Raw genomic sequence first — 26,609 nt, forward strand, 5'->3', positions numbered from 1 at the left:
AGTGTGTGTGTGTGTGTGTTTGTGTTTGCCACCTTTGCTTTCAGAGAAATGCTATTTTACCTCCTCGTACATTTTGTCAAAAACGGAAGGCAAAGTCACCGGTGATGGGAAGTCACCTCCTCTGGCGGCTCCACATACAAACTGTCTCATCTCTGTATTTCAACTGAGATTAAGAGAGTTAAATACATTTCACAAGTACCATGCTTGTGTACAATTTTGAGGTAATTATTTCCATTTTATGCTACATTTTACTTCTACTCCAACACATTCCAACACATGGGAAATATTTGACTTCTTCCTCCACTACATATACATTTGCCAGCTTCAGATTACATAATAATCACACAACATACAATGCATTAAGTATTACACAGAGGGCTTCCAGTCTGGTTGCCTTGCGACCCCTTAAAAGCAGCATATATTTTGGACCTTCCATGATTTTTCCCTCCGAACTTCTCAAAGGGTTAGATTACTATTTGAGGCCTAAAGAGGTCAAACACTGCAAATATTTCACAACAAAAGCCGAAGTTAATGAATAGTCCTGAACGTGAATACATATTTGTGTAGCAGAGCTTCACATCATCTCTCAAATGGTCACATTTTGTGGCCCACTGGACGGGTTCAACAAACTACCAAAATCTACGTAAAATAATTAGTTAAACAATGCGTATGTATTGATGCAGCTATTTAAATATGTCAGATATGTATAATTACACATTAGTCACAGGGGGCATTTTTCTGCAGTTTTACTTTTAATGGTTCAAGAACATTTTGCTGATAATTCTGTACTTTTACTTCTTGAATGCGGACTTCTTTTATACAGTTGTAATGGTACCTTTAAATATGCAAAAAGGAACCGAATATTTCTTCCACGGCTAATCTCACAAACGAAAAGTGAAGCAAAAAACAAAAGCATTGTGGATCGATGTTAAAGCCTGTTATTCATTGAAAACATTTATTACATTTTTATGATGCAAACAGCAAGTCCCACCCTTGTTGGGACAGCTCGTCATGAGGGAATGAAAGAGACACAAAGGGGACAGGGACAGAAAAAGTGAGCATTACGCGCAATTTCGTTTCCGTTAAAAAAAACAAAACTAAAAAAAACACGACAATCAGCTCTCCTCCCAAATTTTGGCATCTTTTCCCCTCCTGTTGTACTCTCTGGAATAATCATTAAAAATCAAAAGAACAAGGCATGCATAATAGTTTCTGGTAATGCACATAGATCAAAGGATACCAGCTACAAATACAAAATCCATGTACGGTGTTAATGTACATTTCATATATATTATATATGGTCCCTTTCTTAGAGGTGTTTCAGGCCTATCTGTTCCCACTGTGGGACTGTGCCCTCCGTTATCTACACTCGGTCACTAGATTCAACCTGTACAAAGGTCTGTACCGGAAAATATATCTGTCAGCGGACTTCTAACATCGACGATTACTAGCTGTTACGACCATGTGTTACCTCCTCCCGTCATCTCTTCCTGCATGTTATTATCATGCCATTTACCCCCAAGTTTCTTTTACTTAAATAGTTTTCTTTGCATCAACTGACCAATGTGCTATCTACACGATTTCTTCAAACTTCGCCCGGGTTATAGCCTGTGTTACCTTGAATTAAAATGATTCTCCCACCTGCTATACTACCACCCCATGCTTCTCTTTTAAAAAGGGGAGCACACAGCCTGCTTGGATCCACTCAATGCTACTGTGCCCACAAGATAGAAGTCAGAAACTGAAGTATTTTAACTTTTTAAGTAACCTAAAGAAATTAATCTAATTTCTGATACGCTAAGATAAACGCACTGGTCCATTTTAATAAATGGGTGAAACAGCCACACGACTATAACGAGGGCTGTATACGCGGCCACACAGTTAACTTAACGAAATGATGTAAGAAAAAAGAACAAACCAAAACGTGTTGATTAAATACCATGTTGAATGAATGTCTTTACTGTTAAAAAAAGTGTACTGCAATGTATACAACTATGTTGCTCTCTCTCATTGCTCAAAATGAGTTGACGAAGGGAGGGGGGGTGGGGGCATAAACCAATGGATTCATGTACAGATTTACAGTTATAATGCATCTATCATCACACTCAACAGATGGCAGAAAGGGAGGAAGAGAGAGAGAGGGCAGCAAACGACACACGATATAGAAAAGACTCATCCGTTTGAATTTGAACAACTTTTGCTGTGGAACCAATGCTATGTTACTCTCTTAGAAAAAGACAGAGAGATGGAAACGAGAGAGTGTGTGTGTGCGTGCGCGCGTACAGGTATGGATTCTGTAAGTGCGGAACCAAATGTTCGACCAATAAAAGTCTATTGGGATCAAGTTGTACTGGTTTCTCTGACGGTGGAGGCAGAGTTGTTTCTAACCAAACATGGGGCTGAGTATGACGGTACTGGTGGCAACGGTGGGGGTCTTGAGTGGCCGGGTTTAGCACCCCCCCCCACCCCCGATCGATGGTGGCGGTGGTGGCATCGGTGTGCTATGGGGGCGTGGCTGCTTTAGTCGATGTACTGGGAGAGCCAGCGGAAGCCCTCGCCGTAGCCCTGCCTCTTCAACACACTGCACATGAACACTTCCAGTGGTCTTGTGTTCAGCTCTTTCATGGCAATGGTGCCCTACGAGAAAAAAAGCAGAACAATAAAGTCACACCAAATCCACTTCCTTTAATTAGCAACATGTACGGTAAGTTATAGCTATAAAAACAAAGACAACCTGTATTTGTCACTCCAAACAGTGAGAGTTGTTATTTGCAAGATCTAGAGCTCACTCAGAGTTTAAATGAATATTTTAAATATGTAAATGTTCGCGTTACTTTGCTCGTTTAACTTGGAAGAAAGAAATTCCTGCAAGACGACACTTTACAAACTTAAACTTGATGTTTTCATCATTTTTTAAGCTGTCAAATGAAGCTGTCAGCAGTATCTTACTTCACCACTTGACTTGATTCTGCTTTGACACCATAAAGTGAACACCTTTTCAAAGTCAGTGTTTTAGGGTGAGAACCCATCTCTCCGTAGTCCACCGCTGGATCTTCATAAAGACTTCTTTTTCATGCCGTTGATGAAAATGTCCACGGATAGAAGGTTTTGTCCCGGCCGCTTAGTGCCGTCTACTCACCTTTCCTGTCGTCTGTCCGTACAATCCAAAGAGTTCTCTCAGCCTCTCCTCGCTGACGGCTTCCTGTCTGTCGATCTTGTTGCCCAGGATCAGGATAGGCACGTTTCCGATAGTCTCGTCCGTCATTAATGCCTGGTGGGAAAGACTGAGGATTACTATGTGGTAATAAAAAAAACTTCTACTTTGTGACACAACATCAAACTGTTTGAAGATTTAAGAAGTGATTTTGTGAGCATTGAATTTACTTCTACTGTTCCTACACACCGGAATCTCACTTTGTACGTCGCAGAGAACTGAAAGAAGTGGACTGAACCGTGTGCCTCCTTATTCCTCCGAGTTTAATTGAGCTTTTTGGCAAGATTGTATGACGAGTCTTCTACAACGATTTTGAGCTGATAGCCTGCGTACAGTGGCACTTGATTTGAAGTTGAAAGCGTATTTTACGACGCCGTACAGCCCATCGGTGTCGAGACAGGAGGCTGAGCAGTAATGACACAAGACAGCAGACACACCAGCTGGAGATCTGCACTCTACAAAGTGCATCTTTATAGAAATCTCTTGTTTTCGCTTCACATGCGACAATATTAACAATCGCTCAAATTTTTCTAACTTAAAGGCATTTTTGAATACTGCAGTTAAAATACTGCTTTGAATCACTTATTGGTAATACATTAATTTGGTAGGCAGCATTTATCTTCAGTGAAAAACCCTTTTACTGTAAGTTTTTATACCAACTCAACCTTGCTGCTGCGGTAAACAGCAGCCATTGATAGTCTAGCGGCATACCGAGTGCTCTACAGTGCGGCGGTGACCCCGCAGGTACCCGGTACTCACATCAAGTTCTGTTTTTGATTCGGCCAATCTGACGAGGTCTGCACAATCCACAAGGAAGACAATACCGTTGATGGCCGGGAGGTAGTTTTTCCACACTCGGCGGGCTGTGTGAACCAACACAAAAACAAACGTGAGGACCGACATCACAGTGATATATCGTATTGGACTTATGGAAGCAAGACAGGAGAGAATATCCTTTACCAGCTGCACAAATCGCATGCAAACTGTTAATATCTCAATCATTTCATTAAACCACCACACTGACAGTGTTCTGTAGGAGCTTCACTAACACACCGTGTGACCAACACAACCCGAAAACAACAGCATGCACAACAAACACACCTTGTGCGTGGCCTCCCAGGTCGAAGGTGGTGAAAGTCATGCCAGCAATCGTCAGCTCCTCCGAGGCTGCAGGAAGAAAGAAATAATGTCAACAAACCTGAAAAATCAAGTGAATTTATACATGAATCTAACCAAACACTTTACACGTGGTTATAGTTACAGCTCATACCAACAGTGCTTTGTTTAAAAATAGTAAATATAATCGACTATGAATAATCTGGCTACATCTTGTTGGCATTGTGGCTTTCAACACACAACTGAATGAGCATGTGTGTGGATATACGTGTGTGAGAGAGAGAGTAGCACCGACTCACTTGGATGTAAAGTTGGCACATGCTGTCCCAATCTGTCATCTTTGAGCATGTGCAGTAGCGTTGTTTTGCCAGCATTGTCCAGGCCAAGAAATACTAACTTGCCAGATTTCTTGTACAGTCCTGAAACAAAGCCAGATATATTTTAGATGGGCTTCATTATATAACATACAAAATGTCATCACATGTGAACTCAGGTGATGAGTCAGCTGCTATTGAAGGTTTTGCACAAAGGGGACACTTGACAAAAGAGTTGTCACGTTAAGACTTGTTCGCAGGCATGCACTGGATATTCAATCCTACATAGTTTCTGTGCTCCACCTGTTGATTTTGCCGATCTCTAATCTTTATTTGACTTAAATGTAATAAAGAACATAAGCCACCCTTGCTTAAGCTAAGCTCTTGCTCTCAGACAGAGGCACCAACTACCGGTAACTGAATATGAAAGTGAAAATGTGCAAATAGTCATTCCTCTACTTTCTTGTCGTTACTTTCCAAGGCTTTGTGTTTTTAACACTTGTCTGAGTCAGCGTAGGGACTCCCAGTGGCTTGTGAAACTTCTGACTCAGTCAGGTCTACTAGACGACGTCGTCATTACTCACGGCAGCACTATGCTACCTGTCCGACCGGGAGAACAGGAACGACTGCGTCGCAGAAGCCGCTCGAACACAGAAACTAGTACAGAGCAATTTGGGGAGACGAGCAGCTGGTACACATAATAAGATTATGCAACAGATTTCAGATCAACACATACCATCAAACATATTTTAAAACGTGGCGGTGAAAAAAAAGCCTGTCATGTTTCTGAGAGACATTTCCTTTGTGTGTCTTTTCATGTCCACATATCAGGAGGGTTTGTATTTCCATGTTGTCATATTGTAATTATCGCCTCCCCGTAACAGGTTTCTCATTATAATTAAACTCGCTGTACGTGTTCAGACAAAGTCATCTGTCAATTAACAAGCGAGTTTCACACTTTGGAGAAGCGAGTTGGTCCAGTAGAAATTGGCCCAGCATGTAAGCCCGATGCTAATGGTGCACAGCGCAACGGTTTGGTGAGTTATGCACACGGAGAGCGGCGATGTGAAGTATTTTTTCAGATTGCAGAACACACCCGATATGATTGGCAAGAGGGAAAAGTGATCTCAAACTGGTTGCTTAAATTAAAAAGGAGCCGCATCACTTTAACTGATTAACAGTGATCACAGCACAAAGACTCGCCACTCCACTAGGGATTCACGATTATTTTCATGATTGATTAATGTGCATTATATTGATTATTTTCTGGATTAATCATTTGCTCTGTAAAATGATTGTGAAATGTCTTTAAATGTCATGTTTTGTCAGTTCAAAATCCAAAGATATTCAGTTTAATATGATATAAAAACAGAGAAAAGCATTAAATCTCCATAATCAACAGGATGAAAAGTGATTTTTTTTTTAAATATATTAAAACAGAGCATAATTTCATTAACCAGTCACGATACATTATAAGTAGAGACAAGTGTTAATTACATTGTTAGCTAGCTAACGTTCCCCATCATGGTATTTGTTTGTCAGATTTTATGTTGAGCACAACATAAACACACTTGTAGAGAATCTCTGCTTCTACCACAACAGGGATGGATTTCTAGAAACAAAGCCCACCATGCACAACACTCTCAGCCCCAGTTTTCACTGAACACATCATAATTGTTTGTAGACATTAAATTAGTCTCTGCTCACACTAAATCTTGTCTCATATTAACTACGTCACAATTTTACATAGCATGTTTAACAACAGCTTAGTGGTTCACACTACGACGACGCCATTTTAATTCCAAAAGCAGTCAAAACTCTTTGCAGTAACCCTCTCATTGTGTGTCCGATCGCCAGTACTTACCTAACATCTGTAGTATGCTATTGACCCCGCTATATAGCCAATCTAATATGAATGCCATATCCGGAGCTCTTAAATCCTGAAACACAACAAATGGGGAAAAAGGCAGGTATGAATGCACACAGAAGGAAAAACAAAACAGCTGGGATATGTTAACATCCACCATTATCACACAACAAATGAGCAAATAACGAACCAAAACGGTGCGATTACGTCCTAATATACAAGTCGTCTAATCTCTGTGTCTTTTTGCATTACTTTCCCACGTATAATTCATCAGTATCTAAAGTTGTATTTGTTTTTGAACGTAGGTTGTCACTGATGTTATCCAGAGTCCCTGTGACTACCCATGAACACAATGCTTAATAAACGAGTATCAGCAATAAGAAACAAGCGTCAGCAATGAACTGTCGTGAAAGGAAAACTTTGTAGGGGATTTGGACAGCCGCATTAAGACAGTATCCTTCATCCCCAGCATGGACAGAATACAGATATACCTCGTAAAAATGACAGAACTCAGTCTCATGAAGTCTGTCCTATCAGATAGATATTGGCAGCTAAGAACGATGACTTTCTACAGCTGATGATTAGCTTAATGCAGTAAGAGTCTCTGGACAACAGGACAGGAGATTCAGAGCACAGATCATATGCCATCCAACAGCTCCTCAAAAGGGCAATATTAATGATTTGATCAACATAACCCATCTGCAAAGGCCTTAGAAATTAATCCTAGCCTTAGCCGATAAAATAGCCAGATCGTATTTCAATCCAAACTAAATGCATCTGGGATAAGACCTGCTGTAACTGAAGTCAACTGCTTCGTGACAGACTACAACAACAGCTTGTTGCTTCAGTGTAAGCTAAACTCTTGTTTTGTTCATTTGTCGTAGTTCACACAAGCTCATTATTCTTCTCTTTTGTGAGGTGTTCTCTCTCTCTCACACACACACACACACACACACAGTTCTCCAACTTAATCTCTTTTCCTCTCCTTTTCTGTGTGACAGTTACAGAGGCATGACAGTAAGCCGGTGCCGACCTCTAGCACCCAGTTACGTAACATGCAAACAACTCCAGGGCTAAAGTATAAGGTAGCCAAAGGTGAAGACCACGCACACACAGCTGAACTACACGTCAGCTGCTGCTCCTCTTCAGTCCCATATGGTCCCATGCCGGCTAGGACGCTGTGGGCTGGTGTTAAGAGACTGATGCTGCCACGTGTGGCGAGATGCAGCTGTAAAGGTGAAACTGTTTGACACAAACTGAGAACAACCACCGCCAAATATGGCCACGTACAAGACATGCCAGTTTTAATGAAGGAGGTTGCCTGAAGGCAGCAGCCTTGACTTGTTTCAAGGGATCTGGTTGTTTTTTTAAGGTTATATAGTTACAAAATAATCAACAAGCACGACCAACCACATTAAAGTTGGGTAATGGAACAATTTCTGGTTGAAACATTCAACTCTATTTAACATGCAGAGAAGGAATTTAACAATAATATGCCCCTGAACGTTTCATCAACAACACATCTGCTACGAATTAAATCTATCCGGAGGGGAATGTTTATGACTTAATAGGAATATAAATTACTCAAAATTCCCCAGAGCTACACGTATTAACAGTTTGCCTTAATTATTATCCACCTCAATTCTTCTTCCTTCAAACAACAGGAAATGTTTCCTCACACAATAACAGACTTGAAAACACATTACTTGTGTAAACATAAGCGACATTTTAGAAGACCGTTACTTCTTCAGAAGGTATATTTTTAATCAATTCCTATCTAACGTGTCTTAACATTTCAGGCAGATGTTCTGACTCAAAGAAATATGTCACGAGACCATTTTGAATCCAGAAAACAGTGAAAGACACCAACGTTAATGTGGTTTTGGGAAGTCAAACCAGTACAGCTATCACAACCACTGTCAACCTAGCAGCGAGGCTAGCTAACGTTACATTTATTATTATTATACACATATGCATTTGTGTATGTGTATATACACACCAATATGTCAGTGTTATATCAAGTCATATCAAAGTAAGACACATACGTTGAGTTTAACTTTAGAAAGGTTGGGTGAGGCCGGCTGGCTTGCAGGAAGCCACTAACGTTAGCTAACTACGTGTCATATAGCAGGCGACGTTGCATCACGGCTACGTTAGCTATCCAGCCGTTAGCTGTAACAGTAATACTTATTATTAGTACTAACACCGGGTACTTAAAACAGTTGGAATGTTTCCCCTTTAAATAATAAATATGACTGTTGAAATACGTAAAAACAACGGGTCAACTTTACCCAGCTCTTCGATGTATAAGCGAGTTTAGCCAACTTGGTGTTAGCAATGCTGATGTAGCATCGTTAGCATTGCCGGGATAATTTGCTAGCAAGAGATGCCGAACGCTCACATTAAGTGATTTTAATTTAATTAATTATTATTTTATTTAAACACTTACCCGTTTCTATGTGTAGAATAATTTACCGAGAGCGTTCAGTCTTTTATAATCATGTAAATTTGGTCTCCCCGGTCCAAAAAAAAAGAGAAATGCCAGGTCTTCCTCTCCCTTTTTCGTGTTTTGTTACTGAGCCACGACACTGCAATGGCTGTCCAGCAACTCCCCAAAAAACTCTGACCAGCCGCTTCCTGTTTGTGTTTCACAATCATATTTCCGGCAGGGAACTGAAGTAAGCCTCAGTGTTCCGTTTTTTCGCTATTATGGTACAGGTAAATACAATAATAGAGTCCAAATATTAAATATCAAATGTACAATAAGAATAACAGAGTAAAATATTATGTATAAAAAATGCACAGTATGTACAATGAAATATAATACAACTAAATTAACTCACTAAACAATAGTGCAAATATTTAACCAAACAACAAACAACAGAGTAACGGTGTTATCGTTTTGTGATTGTACAGATTGTACAGTGTTATTGCAGTAAATTAGATTGTAAAGTAATTTATAGCAATTCAAATGATCCGTTTAGGCACTCTAATGTTACTTCGCCCATTGGTGAAAATGACTCTGATAACTGTTTGAATTATTATTACCTAAAAAAGGGTGATTGTACAAAAAAGAAAACTTTTATTTTTACCCTCTGTTCTCTCCCCTCTGGTTTCCAGTCGACTTAAAAACCAAGAGCACAGGCGGAAATGCCACGTGTCCATACTGCGCATGCCCGACGAGTTTTACGTTGATCCTGGGTGATCCCAACTTCCGGTGAAAGAGGAGAAGTGTCTCACACGATTACTCCGAATAGGCCTATCGGTACTCACCTGTTGGTAGTTGAACGGGGGTTTAGGTGATAGCCATGGCCCTGTGATTACCAATTAGTCAGCTAATTAACTTTTTAAAGAAATAAGGAGACGTCAACATATACGCCGCTTTGAGTCACATCGTCACGACCCACAGGTTTGAACGTTATAGCTAGTTAGCTAGCTAGCTTAAAGACGCAGCTAGCTATTCGCCAACCAAAGCACCTCTAAATTAGGTCCTGGTGTCTATTTTCAAGATGTCAACTGCGGGGTTTAACTCTCAGAATGGGACAGGGACAGGACAGTCTTATGCAAATGGTAAGTAACATTCATATAAAGTGAGATCAAGGAAAAGTAGCTAACAAGAGCTATAAGAAGCTAACTACTAGCAGCACTTCTTGAATCTTGAGGGTATTGCTAACTGGTTGGCTAACGTAACTGCCTTGCTGTAACGTTAGCCAGCTGTCACATATATTTACGTCTTGCCTCACTGACTTAAGATGGTACAAGTAGTTAGTCTAGACTAACTGACTAACTGTACCTGGCATGCTAGTGCTAGTTGTGGTTTGTCAAGTTAAGAACAGGTCGACAGACTGAGTGGTCAACAGGCATCATAACTTCAAAGACAGATGTTGGGTTTTCACATCTTCTCTCTAATATGATCACACCGTCAACCTTTCACTTGTCCTGTCAAGCTGCTCAGTTTCTCTCTCTGTCAAAACTTTGCTGCTCAGTTTGGCTTGTTCCTGTCACAATAAAACACCCAACTTGTCTCTTTAATTAAAGGGTTTTTCCTGTACAGTTACACTGCTAGTGAATGATCCCATCTACAGGAGTATTTGTTCCCTCACTGTTGTGCAGTACATATGTGTAGCAGGCTAGATAGCTTGTGCATTTTTGTTTATCCACGTTTTACTGTACATGTGGCATATTGGGGATGATCCAGATTTGTTGCTGCAGAGGTTTCTCCACACACATCCAGTTGTCTACTTCAGTTTGAGTTTACTCGCATATTTCTCTGGTTTTCATGTGAAGGGAGCTCTCTTCTACTGTGCAGATGAAGCAATAGCAGCTTCAGTTTATAATGGTGCAGGTGGTTTTTCTAATTGTTTATTACTCCCCTCCCCCCCCCCCCCCAAATTGTATTGTTATCTCCTTTGAATCAGATGGGTCAATTAAGGATGCTATCCACCTCTATGCACTATATTTTCCACAGCTGATGTGTATACAGTGATATCGTAGTATGGCCATAAGCTTCACGTAGTATGCTCGTAGTTGTATTCTCTTGACTAATTCATATTTCTTGCATATTCTTATCATAAACTCACTAATGGTGCTATTTATTTTAAATTAACTTCCTTTGTTATCTTTCAGTGGGTTGATTTGTGATCGACAAAGAGTTCTGATTACACATAAGGGTTTTTCCTGAAGCAACAAGAGCTGTGACTGACTCCTTCTCACTCTGACACTCACTTAGCTCTGCTTCCAGTTAAGTTGTGCAGTGCTAAGTGGATAGTATTGAATCTGATTACATAATGACCTCGATTTAAGGTGCAAACAGCTATACACTGGTGCTGCAATTTAAGCATTTGAAACGGTTTGTGCTGTTAAGTTCTTGCATCTATTTCAAAAACGAGTGGATCCTGTTTTAATATTACCATGGTTCTTGGTGTTGGTATTTAACATTCAGGAAGTTGAGAAACAAATACTACATTCTGGTTTTGGGATCGGCACACGATACAATCAAAGTATTCTTAATTGTGCTCAAGTCTCTGTGGTGGTTTACACTACTGTGTTCTGTCGAGTAAGGTTAGAGCTTAGAGTCCCACACTCGCTGCCACTGAGCAGATCATGGTAAAGAGATTAGACTCTCGGCTGTCAGTTCAATTAGTCATTTGGTGGATGTGTGTGGTTTTCACTTGGTGTGTCGTCACTGCCAGTACAGTGCCATCTGTTTTACCTTTGCCTTTTTGAACTGTGTTTCAGATTAAAACCCGAAGGACTATCTTGGATTTACGACACTTGAATCACAAACAAAAGCCGTTTTCAGACATGGCTTTGTCTGTCCGGGAAGCTAGTGACTTGACTTTTGAGCTTTTTAAATGTGAGGCTATGAAACACAAGCGTTCCATAATGGCTCTGGTCAATGGTGGAAAGACCATCATTTACACACAAGAGGGAGTCCAACAGGCCCACAGTGGCAGTGTTGCTGGAGAACAGTTTGTAAATAAGCGGCTCATCCTCTTCATGGAGTCCGTCATGTTGCACTGCCATCTTTCTACAGTAGCCCAGAATGGACACATCTTAACACTGGCTCTAGATGGGGGGGCCATTCACGTTTTTCACGTCAGCCCCTGTAGTTGTCCAACACGCTTGGCGCATGGGAGAAGTTTCAGTTGGTTGCAACCTCACCCCCTAGATGCAGCCAGATCCTACGAACTGCATCTTTTTTAAGGGGTGAAGTGTTTTGTTTTTTAATAGATTTTCTAACATGCCTGTATTTTTCTTTTCTCCAGGTCCGTCACAGAATCCAGTTGCCCCGCAGCAGCTGCCAGGGGTCGGCTACGGCATGACTCACCAACCGACGTACAATCCAATGCAGGCCAAAGCTCCCCCACCACCTGGCCCACCTGGACTCTACCCCTCTGGGCCATACCAACCTGTTACCCCAGTCTGTTCCTACCAGCCCGGCCCGCCACTCACTTCCTACCCATCTCCTTCAGGCCAGTCGCTGTTGACGAGGCCTCTAATGGGAGGTCCTCCATCCCATACCCCTCCTCAGTCTGCCAGCCCCGGTCCTAGGCTGCCCCCTGCACAGGCCACACCACCTCCTCCCGCTTTGTCTTCTACTAGCTACTACACAAACCCCCAGCAGCCACAGCCCATGGCTCCAGCATGGCAGTACAACACAGCTCCCCCACCGATGGGGCAACCCGCTGCCATTAACACACCCTACCGCGGCCCAGTGGCGAGTCATGTGAACCGAGCTGCAAGCTCGACACCACCGTTATCAACAGCTTACAGCCCTGCACCACCACCACCCCATGTGTCCCATAGTGTCCCCCAGCCACCAGGCCCAGGGATGCCCCGAAGCCCTCTGCACGGATATACCCAGCCAGGTAGGAACACAACGGCTCTACTAGAGTCTGAACTGTACCATCCATACATACGCACAATACAATTTGCAAATTAGGAACTATAAGACTACACAGAGAAGTTGGGAGCAAATGAGACTCCAATGACGCAGGCACTCCTTGGGTCATATTAATAAAAAGATGACTCATCCTGCCAAGTATCAATGAATCAGACCAGTGAACTTTAGGCCATTCATTCCAGGGTCCCTGTTTGTTAACCACTGGAATGTGTGCTATTGTTCTTTTAAGATAGCCACCACTATCCCCCGCTAATACCCTTTCTGTAGCACTATTAGTGTCTTGTCTCGGCGTCATTGTCTTCTTTCACTGACACGTGCAGCAGATATTGATATCAAGAATGCTGATATGTTGGCGCTGGACCTTGTCCTCTGTTCATACTTTGAACATGTTGGCTGCATCTGACTCCCTCCCAGGCACAGGGACTCAATTACTCAGAAGTTGTACAAAGTTCAGGTCAGATCTTTATCGCGTCCGATGTGACTCTTGCGTAGCAGCATGACGTGGCTTTTTAAGACTAATCAAAATTTTTATTTCAGTTTCTGGTGCAGGTTTTGTTGCTAAAATATTTGCTTTCTTCTGGGGATAATAGCCGGATGCACACGTATCTTTTGATAGATTCAGGAAGTAATTTGATTTATTTTTGTGAGACTTTAAGGGTTTTCCCCCACAGTCTTGAGTACATTTTTATGCAAACTAACGTCATTAACGTTGTCTGTGGAGGAAGTGGTTTTAAGGGATGTGAGCATGAAGGTGGTTGTGTAACATGTGGCCACAGTGCCTGAATGATTCGTTATAACATTTTGTAAATGAACCTTGAATTTTTAATAAGCGATCTTTTGTGCAGAGGTCTCATGATCGCCTCGGCCTCTCTGTTACCCCGCATAGCTCTCGGTCTTATGGTAATAGTGGCTTGAAAATGGCTGTTCACATTCACTCCCCCAACAAGAAGAGTATGCATGATTTTAGTGACCTTTCCCACAGCAGCACCATCAGGGCGTATCTCCCCAGTACAATGGTGACAGTGAAAGAAAGCATCAGCCAGCTGGAGCAATTTTTTAGCTCTTCGTGGAGATGTATACTCTGTTGACTGCTTTCTTGCTTTAAAACGTCACACATTTCACCATCAGCCCAAAAATAATCTGGAACAGTTTTGGCTCGATTTGAGCTGCTGAAAGTGTCATCTGCTCCAGTATCAACAGTCACAGTATTTTGTCAGTAAAATGTCACACTGCGGATATGAAATGCAAAAAAATGACGGTGCAGAATGTAAGTAAAGAGGATTATCATTTCAGTCGTTATCCTGCAGCTTCCTCTCAGTCTGATCTCTAATCTAATTCAGTCTTTACACTATTGATGGCCTTTGTCACTGACATGATAGTCTTCCCTGTAGATAAGTAATCATTTGTCATTATAATTGGCTCTTAACTTTTTCTTTCACTGCTGTAAAACTGTGCATGGTGATACACCATGTACTTAGTAAACCGTGTGTCATTTATAGATGATGGTGTATATTCCTTTCCACCAGGTACTGCACCCCCACCAATGACTCCCATGGTTCCCCACACATACCAACCAAACAGAGCTCCCTATGGCCCCCCACCTACAGGCCCACCACCAACCATGAAACCAGCACCGCCTCCCATTGGACCCCCAATGGCCAATGCCACACCTCCACCCCCCATGGCGGATGGTGAGCTCTTCTTTAAATCTGCGCATATTTGTGCTTTGTCCTCGGGTGTGACGACCTACAAAGACATTAACTTTTTTATGTCTGATTTATTTCGTGTGGTCTCAAAGGTGCGAACGGCCTGGTGTGAACTCGGCAAGCCGAGACTCTCAATTCAATTTTGAAAATCGTTTGAATCAACTGTGCAGAACAAAAACAAACTATTTTCCTTGAGATAACATGACGTGTCACTTAAAATTACAATCTCAAAGAACTCTGTTTTGTTGTCTTTGATGCCACCTATGGTGATGAGCGCTAATTGCAGGTGTGTGTTTTTGGATGTCACTTCAAAGAGATCGGCGCTTGTGATTTTTCTCGGGAATGTCACCACAGACACCGAGTTCATAACACTGCAAATACAAGAGCCTTCGTCGGCCGGCCATAGTCTCAATCCCCATTATGTTACCTTATTGTGACTTAACAGACATTTATGCAAATGAAAATCTTCGACGTCAGCACTTTATGTAGAGTATTTCACAGCGTGGTCTGGTTTAACTTGATTAGCAAGCTTGTGGGAACATTGAAGTTCAAAGTCGAGACATTTTCCCCCACAAATTAGGCAAATCTAGTGAGGCGTTAATGTCGTGTTTGAACCACAATGTTTGTGGGTCTGTGTCAAATCTGAACGCTGTCGGTGATGCTGTCTGTAACTGTGTGCCCTTTAATTTTTATTCTGATTTAACTTCCGTTGTTTCCCTCCTTCCTCCACATGCCAGCTCAGTGTGGGGGTGCCGTTAACAGCACTCTGCCTCCCACTGAGCACGACTGCCAGGAGGGTGATATTGAATGTCCAGGTGTGGCCAAATGTTTCAGTAGCTATTAGTGTCCGTGCTCCGGTGCCCATTCTGTCCTCTCTGTGTCGTTCAATGTATCTGGGGATGCACTAATTTGTTTTTTTCTTCCTTTTAAATTGAAACTCTGCAACATCAGCTAATATGGTGCATCATTCTGTTTAGAGAGCTACGCATAAAATGAGCTGATGTAGCTGAGTGTTAGTGCGGCTTTAGCACAGCATTCTCTTAGTACCGGTGCATCCCTGGTAACACGTTTCCTATCCGTAGTCTGCTTGCCTCTAGCCGTCACACATTCCCACCTCTGAAAAAGCATCTTAGAAGCACCAACGTTATTCATCACTTCCCATCAGCGGCATTCATATTGTTGTTTTGGCTTCAGTGCTCTTTTGTGTCCGTCTCATGTGAATATCTTACCGTAGATCATATCTTCTTATTCCATATCCATCGCCTGTGGTCAGCAGCCTGGGATAGAAATAGCGGAAAGTGTCACTGGAATTATTCGCATCACATCTGTGTTTGTTTTTAAACAGGGACTGTGGCTGGCAATGGCCCACAAGCACCAAACCGCTATAATCATGTTGACAACAAAATGGGTAAGGCCATTTTATACCACATTTTAGGTTCTTGTCACACGTACAGTCTAGCTTTAGATGGTTTCATAGCTGCTACACACAAACGGTCCTCAAACTGAACTCATTTCTGTTCCCTTCTCCTCCACAGCTGGCCCACATCAGCCCGGACCACCTGGTCGGCACCTGGGCCACTACCCCCCCCTCCCTCCGGGGTACCAGACCACCCCGGCTCCGGCCATGCACCCTGCGATCCAGGCCGCCACGCAGCCTTACACTCAAGCACCTCAGCCATACCAGCAGGTGAGTCCCAGCCGTGTGCTGACTGACTACTGTTGGAGCATTTCACTGTTTGTTTGCTCATTCTTAATGGCTGTGGAATGATAACCCTTCTGTCTGTTCATGCTATATGGAAACGTCACGCTGTCATCGATGTATACAACGTCTGAGCATTCGTAGAAGCAAAGCTGACAAAGGGAGGAGCAGTTAAATTAACAGTATCACAGATTCTTCATACAGTGATATACTTGTATCGCACTTTTTAAAAATGTATGCCAGCAAATGACTTTAGGGATGCTGCAAACACGTGGTTTTGCTGATATATCGGACTGATTGTTTCTATGTTGCACAACCGTGTCATCCCATAACGGTGAACAATTTGTTAATATCAAATTTTATTTCGGTTGTGCTTTAACTGCGCAATGACGAGACAGAAAATGTTGGATAAAATACTAAATCTTTGTTCTGCTTTGGCTTTTAAAGGGCTCAGATTTGGAGGCAGTGAATATCAGCGCGTGTGTGTGTGTGTGTGTGTGTGTGTGTGTGTGTGTGTGTGTGTGTGTGTGTGTGTGTGTGTGTGTGTGTGTGTGTGTGTGTGTGTGTGTGTGTGTGTGTGTGTGTGTGTGTGTGTGTGTGTGTGTGTGTGTATATATATCTCTATCTCTATATATCTAGCTAACAGATTTGTCGTAGGATTTGGATAAATAGATTAACTGAATAGCTTGTTCTTCTCCCTTCTCTCAGCCACTTGGTGGCCCAGGGCCAGCCCAACTGAGCCCGTCCCTGGCAGCCATGAGCCTCCAGTCCAGCACCCCGGAGGCCCTGAGGGTGGTCAACCTGCTGCAGGAGAGGAACCTGCTGCCACCGATCCCCATCCCCGCCCCGACACCCTGCCTCCAACAGGACCTGCAGAAGATCAACTGCAACCCAGAGTAAGCCTCGGACGACTGTTGACCGCACGCGTTGATATTTATTCTCTTTCACTTCAGTTATTATCCTTTTTAAACTGATATTACTGTGATGTTATGTGTTTTTTGAAATATAATTATTTTGTGGAAAGATGCACTTCAAGTACCATGAACTCTTGTGTGACTGTTTCTGTCTCTTCAGGGTTTTTCGTAGTACGCTGACCAGCATCCCTCAGACTCAGTCGCTGCTCAATAAAGCCAAGATGCCGCTGGGCTTGCTGCTGCACCCCTTCAAAGACCTCTCGGTAACACTTCACTTCAATATTCATTGTGCGCACACATCAGTCAGTGCATTTACCTCAACGTAAATAATTACCCGTGTGCATGTGATGCGCTAAACGACTTTTAAAGACCTCATGTAATGGCACACGTACTATTCATGTCATATCTGACCCGTTTTCAGTTAATTCTCCCCCAAAAGTTATCTGTTGAATATACAGCTCAACACTATCGGCTCTTGATGGGTTTCTGAACATGAATGTGCTTCTTCCTGCGCCAAACACTTTGTAATATCAGCCTTTTAAAATCCACCATCAGTCCTCTAATAGAGAACTTGGTAATGTACCTCTTTTCCCTTCACAGACAGTGACGTCTTTGCACAAAGCACTCAAACCATTTAAGATGTGATGGTGATCATCACTGCTTTAACCATTTAAATACCAGGCAGCACATCGACGTGTTAATCTGTATTGTATTGCATGCATGTGAAGGAAGGTGGTGCCAGGAGAAATGAGTTTGTGCTCTTTGCCAAATAAGTTTAAAAATCATCTCCAGCCTTACCCTCACATGTGTTCCTTATATTTTCATAAGATAAGGAAGACATTGACTGACTAAACACTGACAATCTTCTTTTCTTCAGAATAGGATTTGACTAAATCAGGGTTCCCACGGTACATGGAAAACATGGAATTTATTTTTTCATTTTCCAGGTTTGGAAAAGTCATGGAAACTGAGCAAAAGTTAACACTTACATGGAAATTGAAACAGTTGTCCTGGAAAATTGTATTGGATGATGTGTAAAATAGTAATAAAATGAAACAATTGAGCACATAATTAAGATGAGTTTATAAAAACCCTTTACATGTGAACAGCTTTTACTGTAGATAGAAATGGATGATCCCATGTTGTAGAGCAGGGATTCCCAAAGTGGGGTGCGCGAGCTGTCTCTAGGGGGTGCGCGAGAGGAAAAATGTAATGGTGGTCTAATGGTGCAGTCCTGTCTCCTAAAAATGACGTTCACCCAAAACTAAAATGCATTCTCAATTACGTTTGACCAAAAACGTGGGAACCCTGTAAATGTGCCTCTGTTTGAATGAATTCATGTTTCTTTCTGTGTTAATTGAGGACACAGACGTTGCAGAATGTGAACGGCAACAAGAAAGTCGATATTGAAATGCCCGTTTTAGGAAAATGAGTTTAACTTGCCCCGGAGGCACTTCTCACACCGTTTGCTTTTTATTCCCTGGATTTCCTTGCAGCAGCTTCCTGTGGTGACATCCAGCACCATCGTCAGGTGTCGCTCATGCAGAACCTACATCAACCCGTTCGTCTCTTTCCTGGACCAGAGGAGGTGGAAGTGCAACCTTTGCCATCGGGTCAATGACGGTAAGAAAAGGGTCGAGAGGTGATGCAAGAGATACGATCAGGATGTATTGGTGATTATATAAAGGTATACTTTTTAATTTCAGTTTGCATACATGTGCCGCTCTAATACACATTTCCACCTCTCAGACTGTTGAACATTAAATGTAAATAGTTTTAGTCATGATTCACCCCCTTTACTTTCCTTTTATGATTAAAAAGGACACTGTTTAAGAATATAAGCTCACTAGATGTCGTGTCTCTGTGTGTAGTTCCGGAGGAGTTTATGTACAACCCAGTCAGCAGATCGTACGGAGAGCCACATAAAAGACCCGAGGTCCAGAACGCCACCATCGAGTTCATCGCTCCCTCAGAATACATGGTAGGTTTCAACGGCTTCGTTGACATTGGTCTCGTTCAGGATCTGAACGTTTACCTGCAGACTCATTATTCATCCAATTAGATTCTAGTCCCTAACCAGGATACAAACTAAACAGACAATTACTCACCAAGTAACGTGTGCAGGGTACCGAAATCTTGATTGTGATGGTGGGTCTTTACTGACCTTCCCTGCATGTGTCCGTCCTGATTTACCCAGCTGAGGCCACCACAGCCTGCCGTTTACCTCTTCATCCTTGACGTATCCCACAATGCAGTGGAGACGGGCTACCTGAGTGTGTTCTGCCAGTCACTGCTGGACAACATCGATGCGTATGTATAGCATTTGATTTTCCAGTTATTAGAGATGTTGGTGAAGGCGGCACAGCATTTGTAAGTGTGCGTCTGTGTCTCAGGCTTCCTGGAGACTCTCGGACAAAGGTGGGCTTCGTCACCTTCGACAGCACCATCCACTTCTACAACCTCCAGGAGGGACTTTCTCAGCCTCAGATGCTCATCGTGTCCGACATCGAAGGTGAGACCCCACGCTCATTACTGCAGCAACGGGACACGCGATGTGTGCAAACTTCCTAATAAATATTATAGCAAATGTTAGATATTTGAGAAAAATCATCAAGATTATTTTCTGAGCTTTTTAATCATTGATGTCCGTTTAACTGCTCCACAAATATTGTCTCCTCTTAGCTGCACTTGTGATCACTAGCATGATATCAGTGTGACTGTATTATGCAGGTTTAAATAATAAAACTTTTGTGTTCCTCAGATATCTTTTTACCAACACCAGACAGCCTTCTAGTAAACCTCAATGAATGCAAAGAAGTAAGAAAATGTACCTTGATTACAGCTACAAAACCTTGTTTAAGCTTAAGTCGTGTGTTTTATTTATTTGTGTAAGACTTAACATTCATAACTACTGCACAGTGGCCACGCACTCTGGGTTCTGGCCTCCTTGTCGATGGAAGAAAAAGATGAAATATGATCAATAACGTGTGTCTCAAAAGTGAAACTCACTCCCTATGTTTGTCTTTCAGCTTGTGCAGGATCTGCTGAAGAGCCTGCCAACGTTATTCGAGGAGACCATGGAGACTCAGTCTGCCCTGGGTTCAGCTCTGCAGGCAGCCTACAAGCTGCTGTTGCCCACCGGAGGGCGCATGTCCGTCTTTCAGACCCAGCTGCCTAACCTCGGTGTGGGGACGCTGCAGTCCAGAGAAGACCCCAACCAACGGGCCAATGCCAAGGTGAGAGTTGCGTGTCGGACATCGTACAGATGGATTAAAGAGCTGTATTATGATATTTAAAAGGAGGTGATAACGCAGTAGGATATTCATGAAGCAGAACAACAAACGTTGACAATGGTCATTGTAGTAGTAGCGTGTCAGTGTGATGTGTTGTTGGTCCCAGATTAGCAAGAGAACGGCTCAAGAATGTTTTTTTTACTTCAGAGTGGAATCTTAAAGCTCGCATTCAGAACAAATCTGTCTTTCTGACTCTTCAACGATCATTTTATGTTGTTTCCCCTTCAGGACGTCCAGCACTTATCCCCAGCGACTGACTTCTACAAGAAGCTGGCTCTGGACTGCTCCGGCCAGCAGGTGGCGGTTGACCTGTTCCTGCTCAGCTCCCAGTACTGCGACCTGGCATCGCTCGGTAAGGAAGGGATTATTGGCACTTTTTATCTTTACACGTCTAGTGCTCAATACAGAATACTGCGAGCTGATATTGCTAATTCTGGATTTGCCATGAGGGTTTTTTTTTATGTTGTGTGCTTATTAAACAGGGGGAAATGCTTTTAAAGCAACAAAACGGGGTGAAAAACGCATAAATACGTCCTCGGCAAAGGCTGGATACAGAAACAAGTTTTTCATAATAGCATTTGCAGACGACTACCGGTGTGTGTGTGTGTGTATATGTATGTGTGTATATGTATGTCTGTATGTATGTATGTATGTATGTATTTTTTAATATCATGTTGTTAATAATAAGACGATCGGCATCTTCTCCCTCTTGTGTCTCTCTTCCAGGCTGCATATCCAGATACTCGGCAGGGAGCGTTTACTACTACCCCTCCTACCACCACCAGCATAACCCCGCTCAGGTGGAGTGCTTCCAGAAGGATCTCAAGAGATACTTAACCAGGAAGATCGGCTTCGAGGCCGTCATGAGGATACGCTGCACCAAAGGTCCGTTTGGAACCAGAGCTGCAGCTTGAGCTCGAGCTTTGACCTGGAGAGGCACTTTTAGCTTTTATTCGTTTCTGAAATACATTTGAAAAGTCTCTTTCCAGAAGTCATGACCCGGTTACTCAAGTTAATCCACAGACCTTGTTGTGAGAAACGGTTCTTGTGTTTTCTTTCAACCATAGATTTTAGATTTCTGGGGTGAGCGGTCCCTTATTAAAGTTTGATTTACAGTCAACATTTTTCTTGTTGTTGAGGCTCATTTTTTTGTGTTCATAGTTAATAAGAACAACATTTAAAAACGTTGACAAAGGTGTGTGCGCCATCTGTCCAGCTTGATTAATCTTTGTCTCTGTCTCTCTGCAGGTCTGTCCATCCACACGTTCCACGGGAACTTCTTTGTGCGCTCCACAGATCTGTTGTCCCTCCCCAACGTGAACCCAGACGCTGGCTTTGCGGTTCAGATGTCCATCGAGGAAAACCTGGACGACATGCAAGTCGTCTCTTTCCAGGCCGCGCTGCTTTATACGTCCAGCAAAGGTACACACACGTTGATTCTTTTCAAAGCCATTGTGAGAATTCTTTGTTTAAATAACATTTGTTTTGTCTTACAGGAGAGAGGAGGATCCGTGTCCACACCTTGTGTCTCCCCGTGGTCAATTCCCTGTCGGACATCTTTGCTGGAGCTGATGTTCAGGCTATCACTGGACTGCTGGCTTGCATGGGTATGTACTAAACGATCTAACACCTCTTTAGAAGATCCACCTCCAAACATTTAGGACATGTACAAATTCTGAAAATTGCATCTTCCCCTTCTCCCTAATTCAAAAGTCTAGAATCTATGAATACGCAAACACAGTTCACAAGATGTCTTCTACTGGAGGTTTCAAGTTTCTACATCACACTACGTTGTCTGTTGGACCTCAGTTTGTTGAACAACAATTTATTTTACAACACGTTACAGCTGATTTATTCCCTGCGCAGAGTAACTTCAAGCAGGACTGAAAAGATAAAGTAGAACATGCAGATTTGTAAGTTTTTGTCTTGATGCCTGTGATAATTTTTTTGTGTGTATAATATGAATAAACTTGGATTTGTCTAAAGAGCATCACGACGAAATGATTCCTCATTGTTTCAGTCGATAGACTTTTGATTTGCTCGATACTTTAATCATTGCAGGTTTTCATCCGCTTCACTCTTATTAACACTGACAGATGGCGACGAGTGGCGACAGCTGCGGTGACTGAGCAGTCAGATGAAGAAATATGGCACATGTTTGTGCCTTCTTACTTTTAAAGAATCCCACTTTAGCAACTTTACAAGTTTGTACACAAAGCAGTATTCTTCTTTGTGAACTCCTCCTGACCTCCTCCTCCCATTAAATGGATTGAGACGCCACTGAAATGATGTTTCTAAGTCTCACCTCGACGCAATTAGGTTTGTTACCACTGCTTGTATCTGCCAAAGTCAGATTTTTAAATCCTGCACTCAACTGAAATGTTGACAAGTCCACAGAGAGATGCGTCACGAGTGTTTGGCCAATTTGGTTTGATTGGAACACGCCAAGGAATAGACACAGGCTGTATAGTGTTGATTTCTTCTTCTATTATTTTTCTGGGAGTCTATGCACAGGAGGTGCTTTGCTGCATCACACAGATTTAAAAACAACAGATGAATTGAGAGGCGATCACAAGGAGTCACTGGCGACTCATTTGGAGACGTTTTCTAATGTCTGTCTCTCTCGCTCTCTCTCCCTCTCCCCCTCCAGCTGTGGACCGCTCGGCGACGGCCAGTATGGGCGACGCCAGAGATGCGATGACCAACGCTGCCATCGACTCGCTGACGTCGTTCCGGCAGTCTGTGTTGACCATCCAGCAGCCCGGCCTGCTGGCCCCGGCCTGCCTCAGACTCTTCCCCCTCTTCATCCTCGCGCTGCTCAAACAGGTCGGACAGACGCTACACACTTACAACTGCTGACAATAAACCTTAATGTGTTTTAGACTCGGAGGAGAAGTCTTCTCTGTTTGCTTTCCTGCTCCGTCGAGCCTTTACTGATCCAGTTTCACGCGTCTCCATGTGCACCCCTGCAGAAAGCCTTCAGGACGGGCACCAGCACCAGGCTGGATGACCGGTTGTTTGCCATGTGTCAGCTGAAGTACCAGCCACTGGTCTACTCCATGCTCATGATCCACCCTGCTCTGTACCGCGTCGACGATCTCACCGATGAGGTGAGGAGGATAAAAATTACGTCTGAAAGATTTAAGGACCGGCATTTAGTCCTTAACAGCCTAATGCTAGGTGTTTGTTCATATTAAGCCCACTGCTAGAAAAACAACCCCAGTCATCCCAATATTTTCCACTGGTACTTGCTGTGTCACCTTGTCACTGAGCGATCGTCTCTTCTCTCCCGTTTCCTGCCTCCTCAGGGAGCTTTGAACATCAACGAGCGGACCATCCCTCAGCCCAGAGTGCTGCAGCTGTCTGTGGAGAAGCTCGGCAGGGAGGCAGCGTTCCTCATGGATGCTGGAACGGTGAGAAGCTTTAAGCCGGGGGGGTTTTAACTTGGCAAACGTAACAGGCTTACAGAAATACAAGGCTGATGTGTCAAACCTGGCTGAATCCTGAGGAAAGATCCAACTTAGAATGCCACTCGGGGGGGGGGGGGGGGGGGGGTTTGATGATTCGCTACATTCTCTCTCATTACTTTTGTCAAAGATGCTTTTGGATAAAGCTTCTCTTTGGGTTTTAGTCTGTGGATGGAATGGTAATAACAGCGTCTTGTTCAGAAAAGGTCAAGATGCACCTGTGTCTGTATGTCGGTGCAGAGTGGAAGCTCTGTGACGAAGCCTTGGCCATACTGATAGACCGTGACATTAACTATGACATAAACCTTTCTGCAACACTGGAGAAGAGTGCATAAATAACATGCATACATTTAATAAATGTCTTTCATGTTCCCAAAGGTGATGTATCTGTGGATCGGACGGAACTGCCACCCCAACTTCCTCACACAAGTCTTAGGAGTTCCCAGCTACGCTGCCGTGCCCGACAACCTGGTAGGAGATTTCCAAACCAAGTTGTCTTGAGGACGGTCGCATCGGTACAAACCGTACAACTACAGTTTCACTCACTGCATCCTCCTCCGCTCTCTCTCTCCTCATAGTATCTGCTCCCAGAGCTGGACACCGCCGAGTCGCAGAGAACCAGAGCCTTCATCGGGTGGCTGAGGGATCAGAGGCCGTTCTTCCCCTCCCTGCATGTCATCAGGTGGGCAACATCCCGTATAAGAGAGTAAAGAGTGCTGGGGAAATTTAAACTAGCCGACAGCTGCTGGTACACTTTAACTTTGGCAGGTACTCCACTGTCATCTCACGCTCACCTTCTGTTCCACTGAGTCAACCCGTCGGAACCCAGATGGCTGATAGTCCTGATAGATGAATATAGTTGTTTGAGGGAGATGTTTTTACAGCAAAACCAAATGGATATGAGAGAGTGAATTATGACACTAGCTGTCAGCATAACATTTAGAATTTAATATTTTACACTTGATGTCGTAGCGCTTTAAATGATTTTTGGGACAGTGGTGATAAAATAGTCTGGAGCCTGGTGGACGATCTGCTGGAACAAAACAAAACGACAAAGTTACAAAAATGAAGGTTCGTGGGAAAATTCGAAGATCTTCTACATTTTCAAAATAAAAAACGATGCCTGAATGCCCTTCGTCTGCACTTTGAAATGAAAGAACTTCAGCTGACGACTTCTCTCTCTTTGCCCTTTGACCCTCCCAGGGACGAGAGCCAGCTGAAACCGACCTTTATGCAGAACATGATCGAGGACCGAACAGAGTCGGCCCTTTCATACTATGAGTTCCTGCTCCACCTCCAACAGCAAATCTCCAAATAATCTTCAGTGGGACTGTGGAGACGAGGAAGCGCTGAAGCAAGGACGCTCGTTTGTGTGTGTGTGTGTGTGTGTGTGCATGTATTTGGTGTTTGTGTGAAAGCAGTGCGAGTCAGACTCTCAGAGGAGCATGCCTCTTGCTCCATCTCCAGCTGTGGTCTCTCACCATCGCTCTGAAGAAAATGCTGAACCGTCGTGAACTCTTATCGTCACACAAATCAAACCGATGCGACGGACAGTGCGAGGACGGAGAGCGAATCCAAGATGATTATGATGATGATGGGGTGATTATGTATGTCAATGATTGAATGAATCAGTGTTTATTCTCATAGAACAATGCTGTCTTACGAAGGTATCGTTCAGATACAGTCCAGGCAAACTGAAGTGTTTTTGTTCAAAAGGCACGGTCGTCTTTGAAGCGTGTGTATGCGTCAGACTAGGTTCATGGGGAAGGTTGGTATGCCTGCACTTAAAGACTGTTATAGAGCGTCGCCGGGACTATTTGTTCGCAGGACGCCTGAGCTCTAACAACACTCTTCATATCGTACCCGAAGGACGGAACGTGTGCTTACGTTTTACAAATTTCTGTCATTATAATTGTGTGTGTCAAGCGTCTGTCGACGGTGTTTGCTGCGTTGAATGTGTGGACTCTGCAGCGGGAAGTCGTTTGTCATTGGTCTGATCTGTCCTTCAGAAGCTCTTTGCCATCTTTATTTTCTCTCTCTGGTCATTCACAGCACCTCTGTGACGACGGCGCTGTTCTCTTGGTTCATTTCAGCGTTTCTGTTTCCGATGTTCTAATAATTTATGAGACTCCCGATCTGATTGAATTCTATAATTGCCTTGTATGGGAAGTCACTTTTTATTATTAAACCTCTGTTTAAATACGGACTCTATATATGAAATATTTTAATATAATAGGATATGGGAAATTCTTTAACACAGACATAATAAAGCCATTGTGATCTTTTAATCATGCTTATTGATACTTGTATATTGAAAAAGGCTGCATTAAATAAAGTTGAAGAAATGCCTGGTGATTTTAGTATAATTATTAAGGTGAAATGACACGACGGAAATAAAATGTTTGGGACTTTTCAGATGTAGTTTTGTGTGTTGGTGGGTGAGCAGTGTTTATTCAGTCAAAGAAGACTAGAAAACAGAATATGGACCAATAATAGTCAGGTTTTCTCTTGACTGAGTGTGAATTGAATGGTTTTTTGTTTTTTTTATTTGGTCTGATTTCATACAATTTGTAATTTATGTATTTAAGCAAAAGTGTATTTAGGAACACATAT

At 43.0% G+C, this 26,609-nt stretch overlaps 2 protein-coding genes across 4 annotated transcripts; one reads left to right on the forward strand and one right to left on the reverse strand.

Annotated features, from left to right (window-relative positions):
* Positions 1–731: 731 nt before the first annotated feature.
* On the reverse strand, positions 732–9,114 carry sar1b (secretion associated, Ras related GTPase 1B). The gene is made up of 7 exons (XM_079282942.1): positions 8,961–9,114; positions 6,509–6,584; positions 4,630–4,749; positions 4,316–4,381; positions 3,974–4,077; positions 3,140–3,271; positions 732–2,637 (listed from the first exon to the last, which is right to left on the reverse strand). Exons 2-7 carry the CDS (start codon positions 6,564–6,566, stop codon positions 2,521–2,523), a joined length of 597 nt encoding a protein of 198 aa, XP_079139068.1. The 5' UTR covers positions 6,567–6,584; positions 8,961–9,114; the 3' UTR covers positions 732–2,520.
* Positions 9,115–9,742: 628 nt separating this feature from the next.
* LOC306788298 (protein transport protein Sec24A-like) lies at positions 9,743–26,343 on the forward strand. 3 transcript variants are annotated; one of them, XM_079283764.1, is made up of 24 exons: positions 9,743–10,081; positions 12,280–12,882; positions 14,444–14,608; positions 15,361–15,438; positions 15,969–16,031; positions 16,159–16,310; positions 17,031–17,218; positions 17,397–17,499; positions 18,733–18,859; positions 19,108–19,217; positions 19,434–19,546; positions 19,630–19,748; positions 19,998–20,053; positions 20,266–20,472; positions 20,758–20,881; positions 21,256–21,414; positions 21,778–21,951; positions 22,026–22,136; positions 23,180–23,355; positions 23,502–23,639; positions 23,838–23,942; positions 24,375–24,467; positions 24,575–24,678; positions 25,200–26,343. In XM_079283764.1, exons 1-24 carry the CDS (start codon positions 10,021–10,023, stop codon positions 25,312–25,314), a joined length of 3,444 nt encoding a protein of 1,147 aa, XP_079139890.1. In that variant the 5' UTR covers positions 9,743–10,020; the 3' UTR covers positions 25,315–26,343. The 3 variants fall into 3 exon arrangements, with proteins under 3 accessions (XP_079139890.1, XP_079139891.1, XP_079139892.1); XM_079283765.1 differs by having other exon boundaries at positions 18,736–18,859; XM_079283766.1 differs by lacking the exon at positions 15,361–15,438.
* The last annotated feature ends 266 nt before the right edge of the window (positions 26,344–26,609 follow it).

Source organism: Melanostigma gelatinosum, assembly GCF_949748355.1.
Source record: "Melanostigma gelatinosum genome assembly, chromosome: 14".
Classification (NCBI taxonomy): domain Eukaryota; kingdom Metazoa; phylum Chordata; class Actinopteri; order Perciformes; family Zoarcidae; genus Melanostigma; species Melanostigma gelatinosum.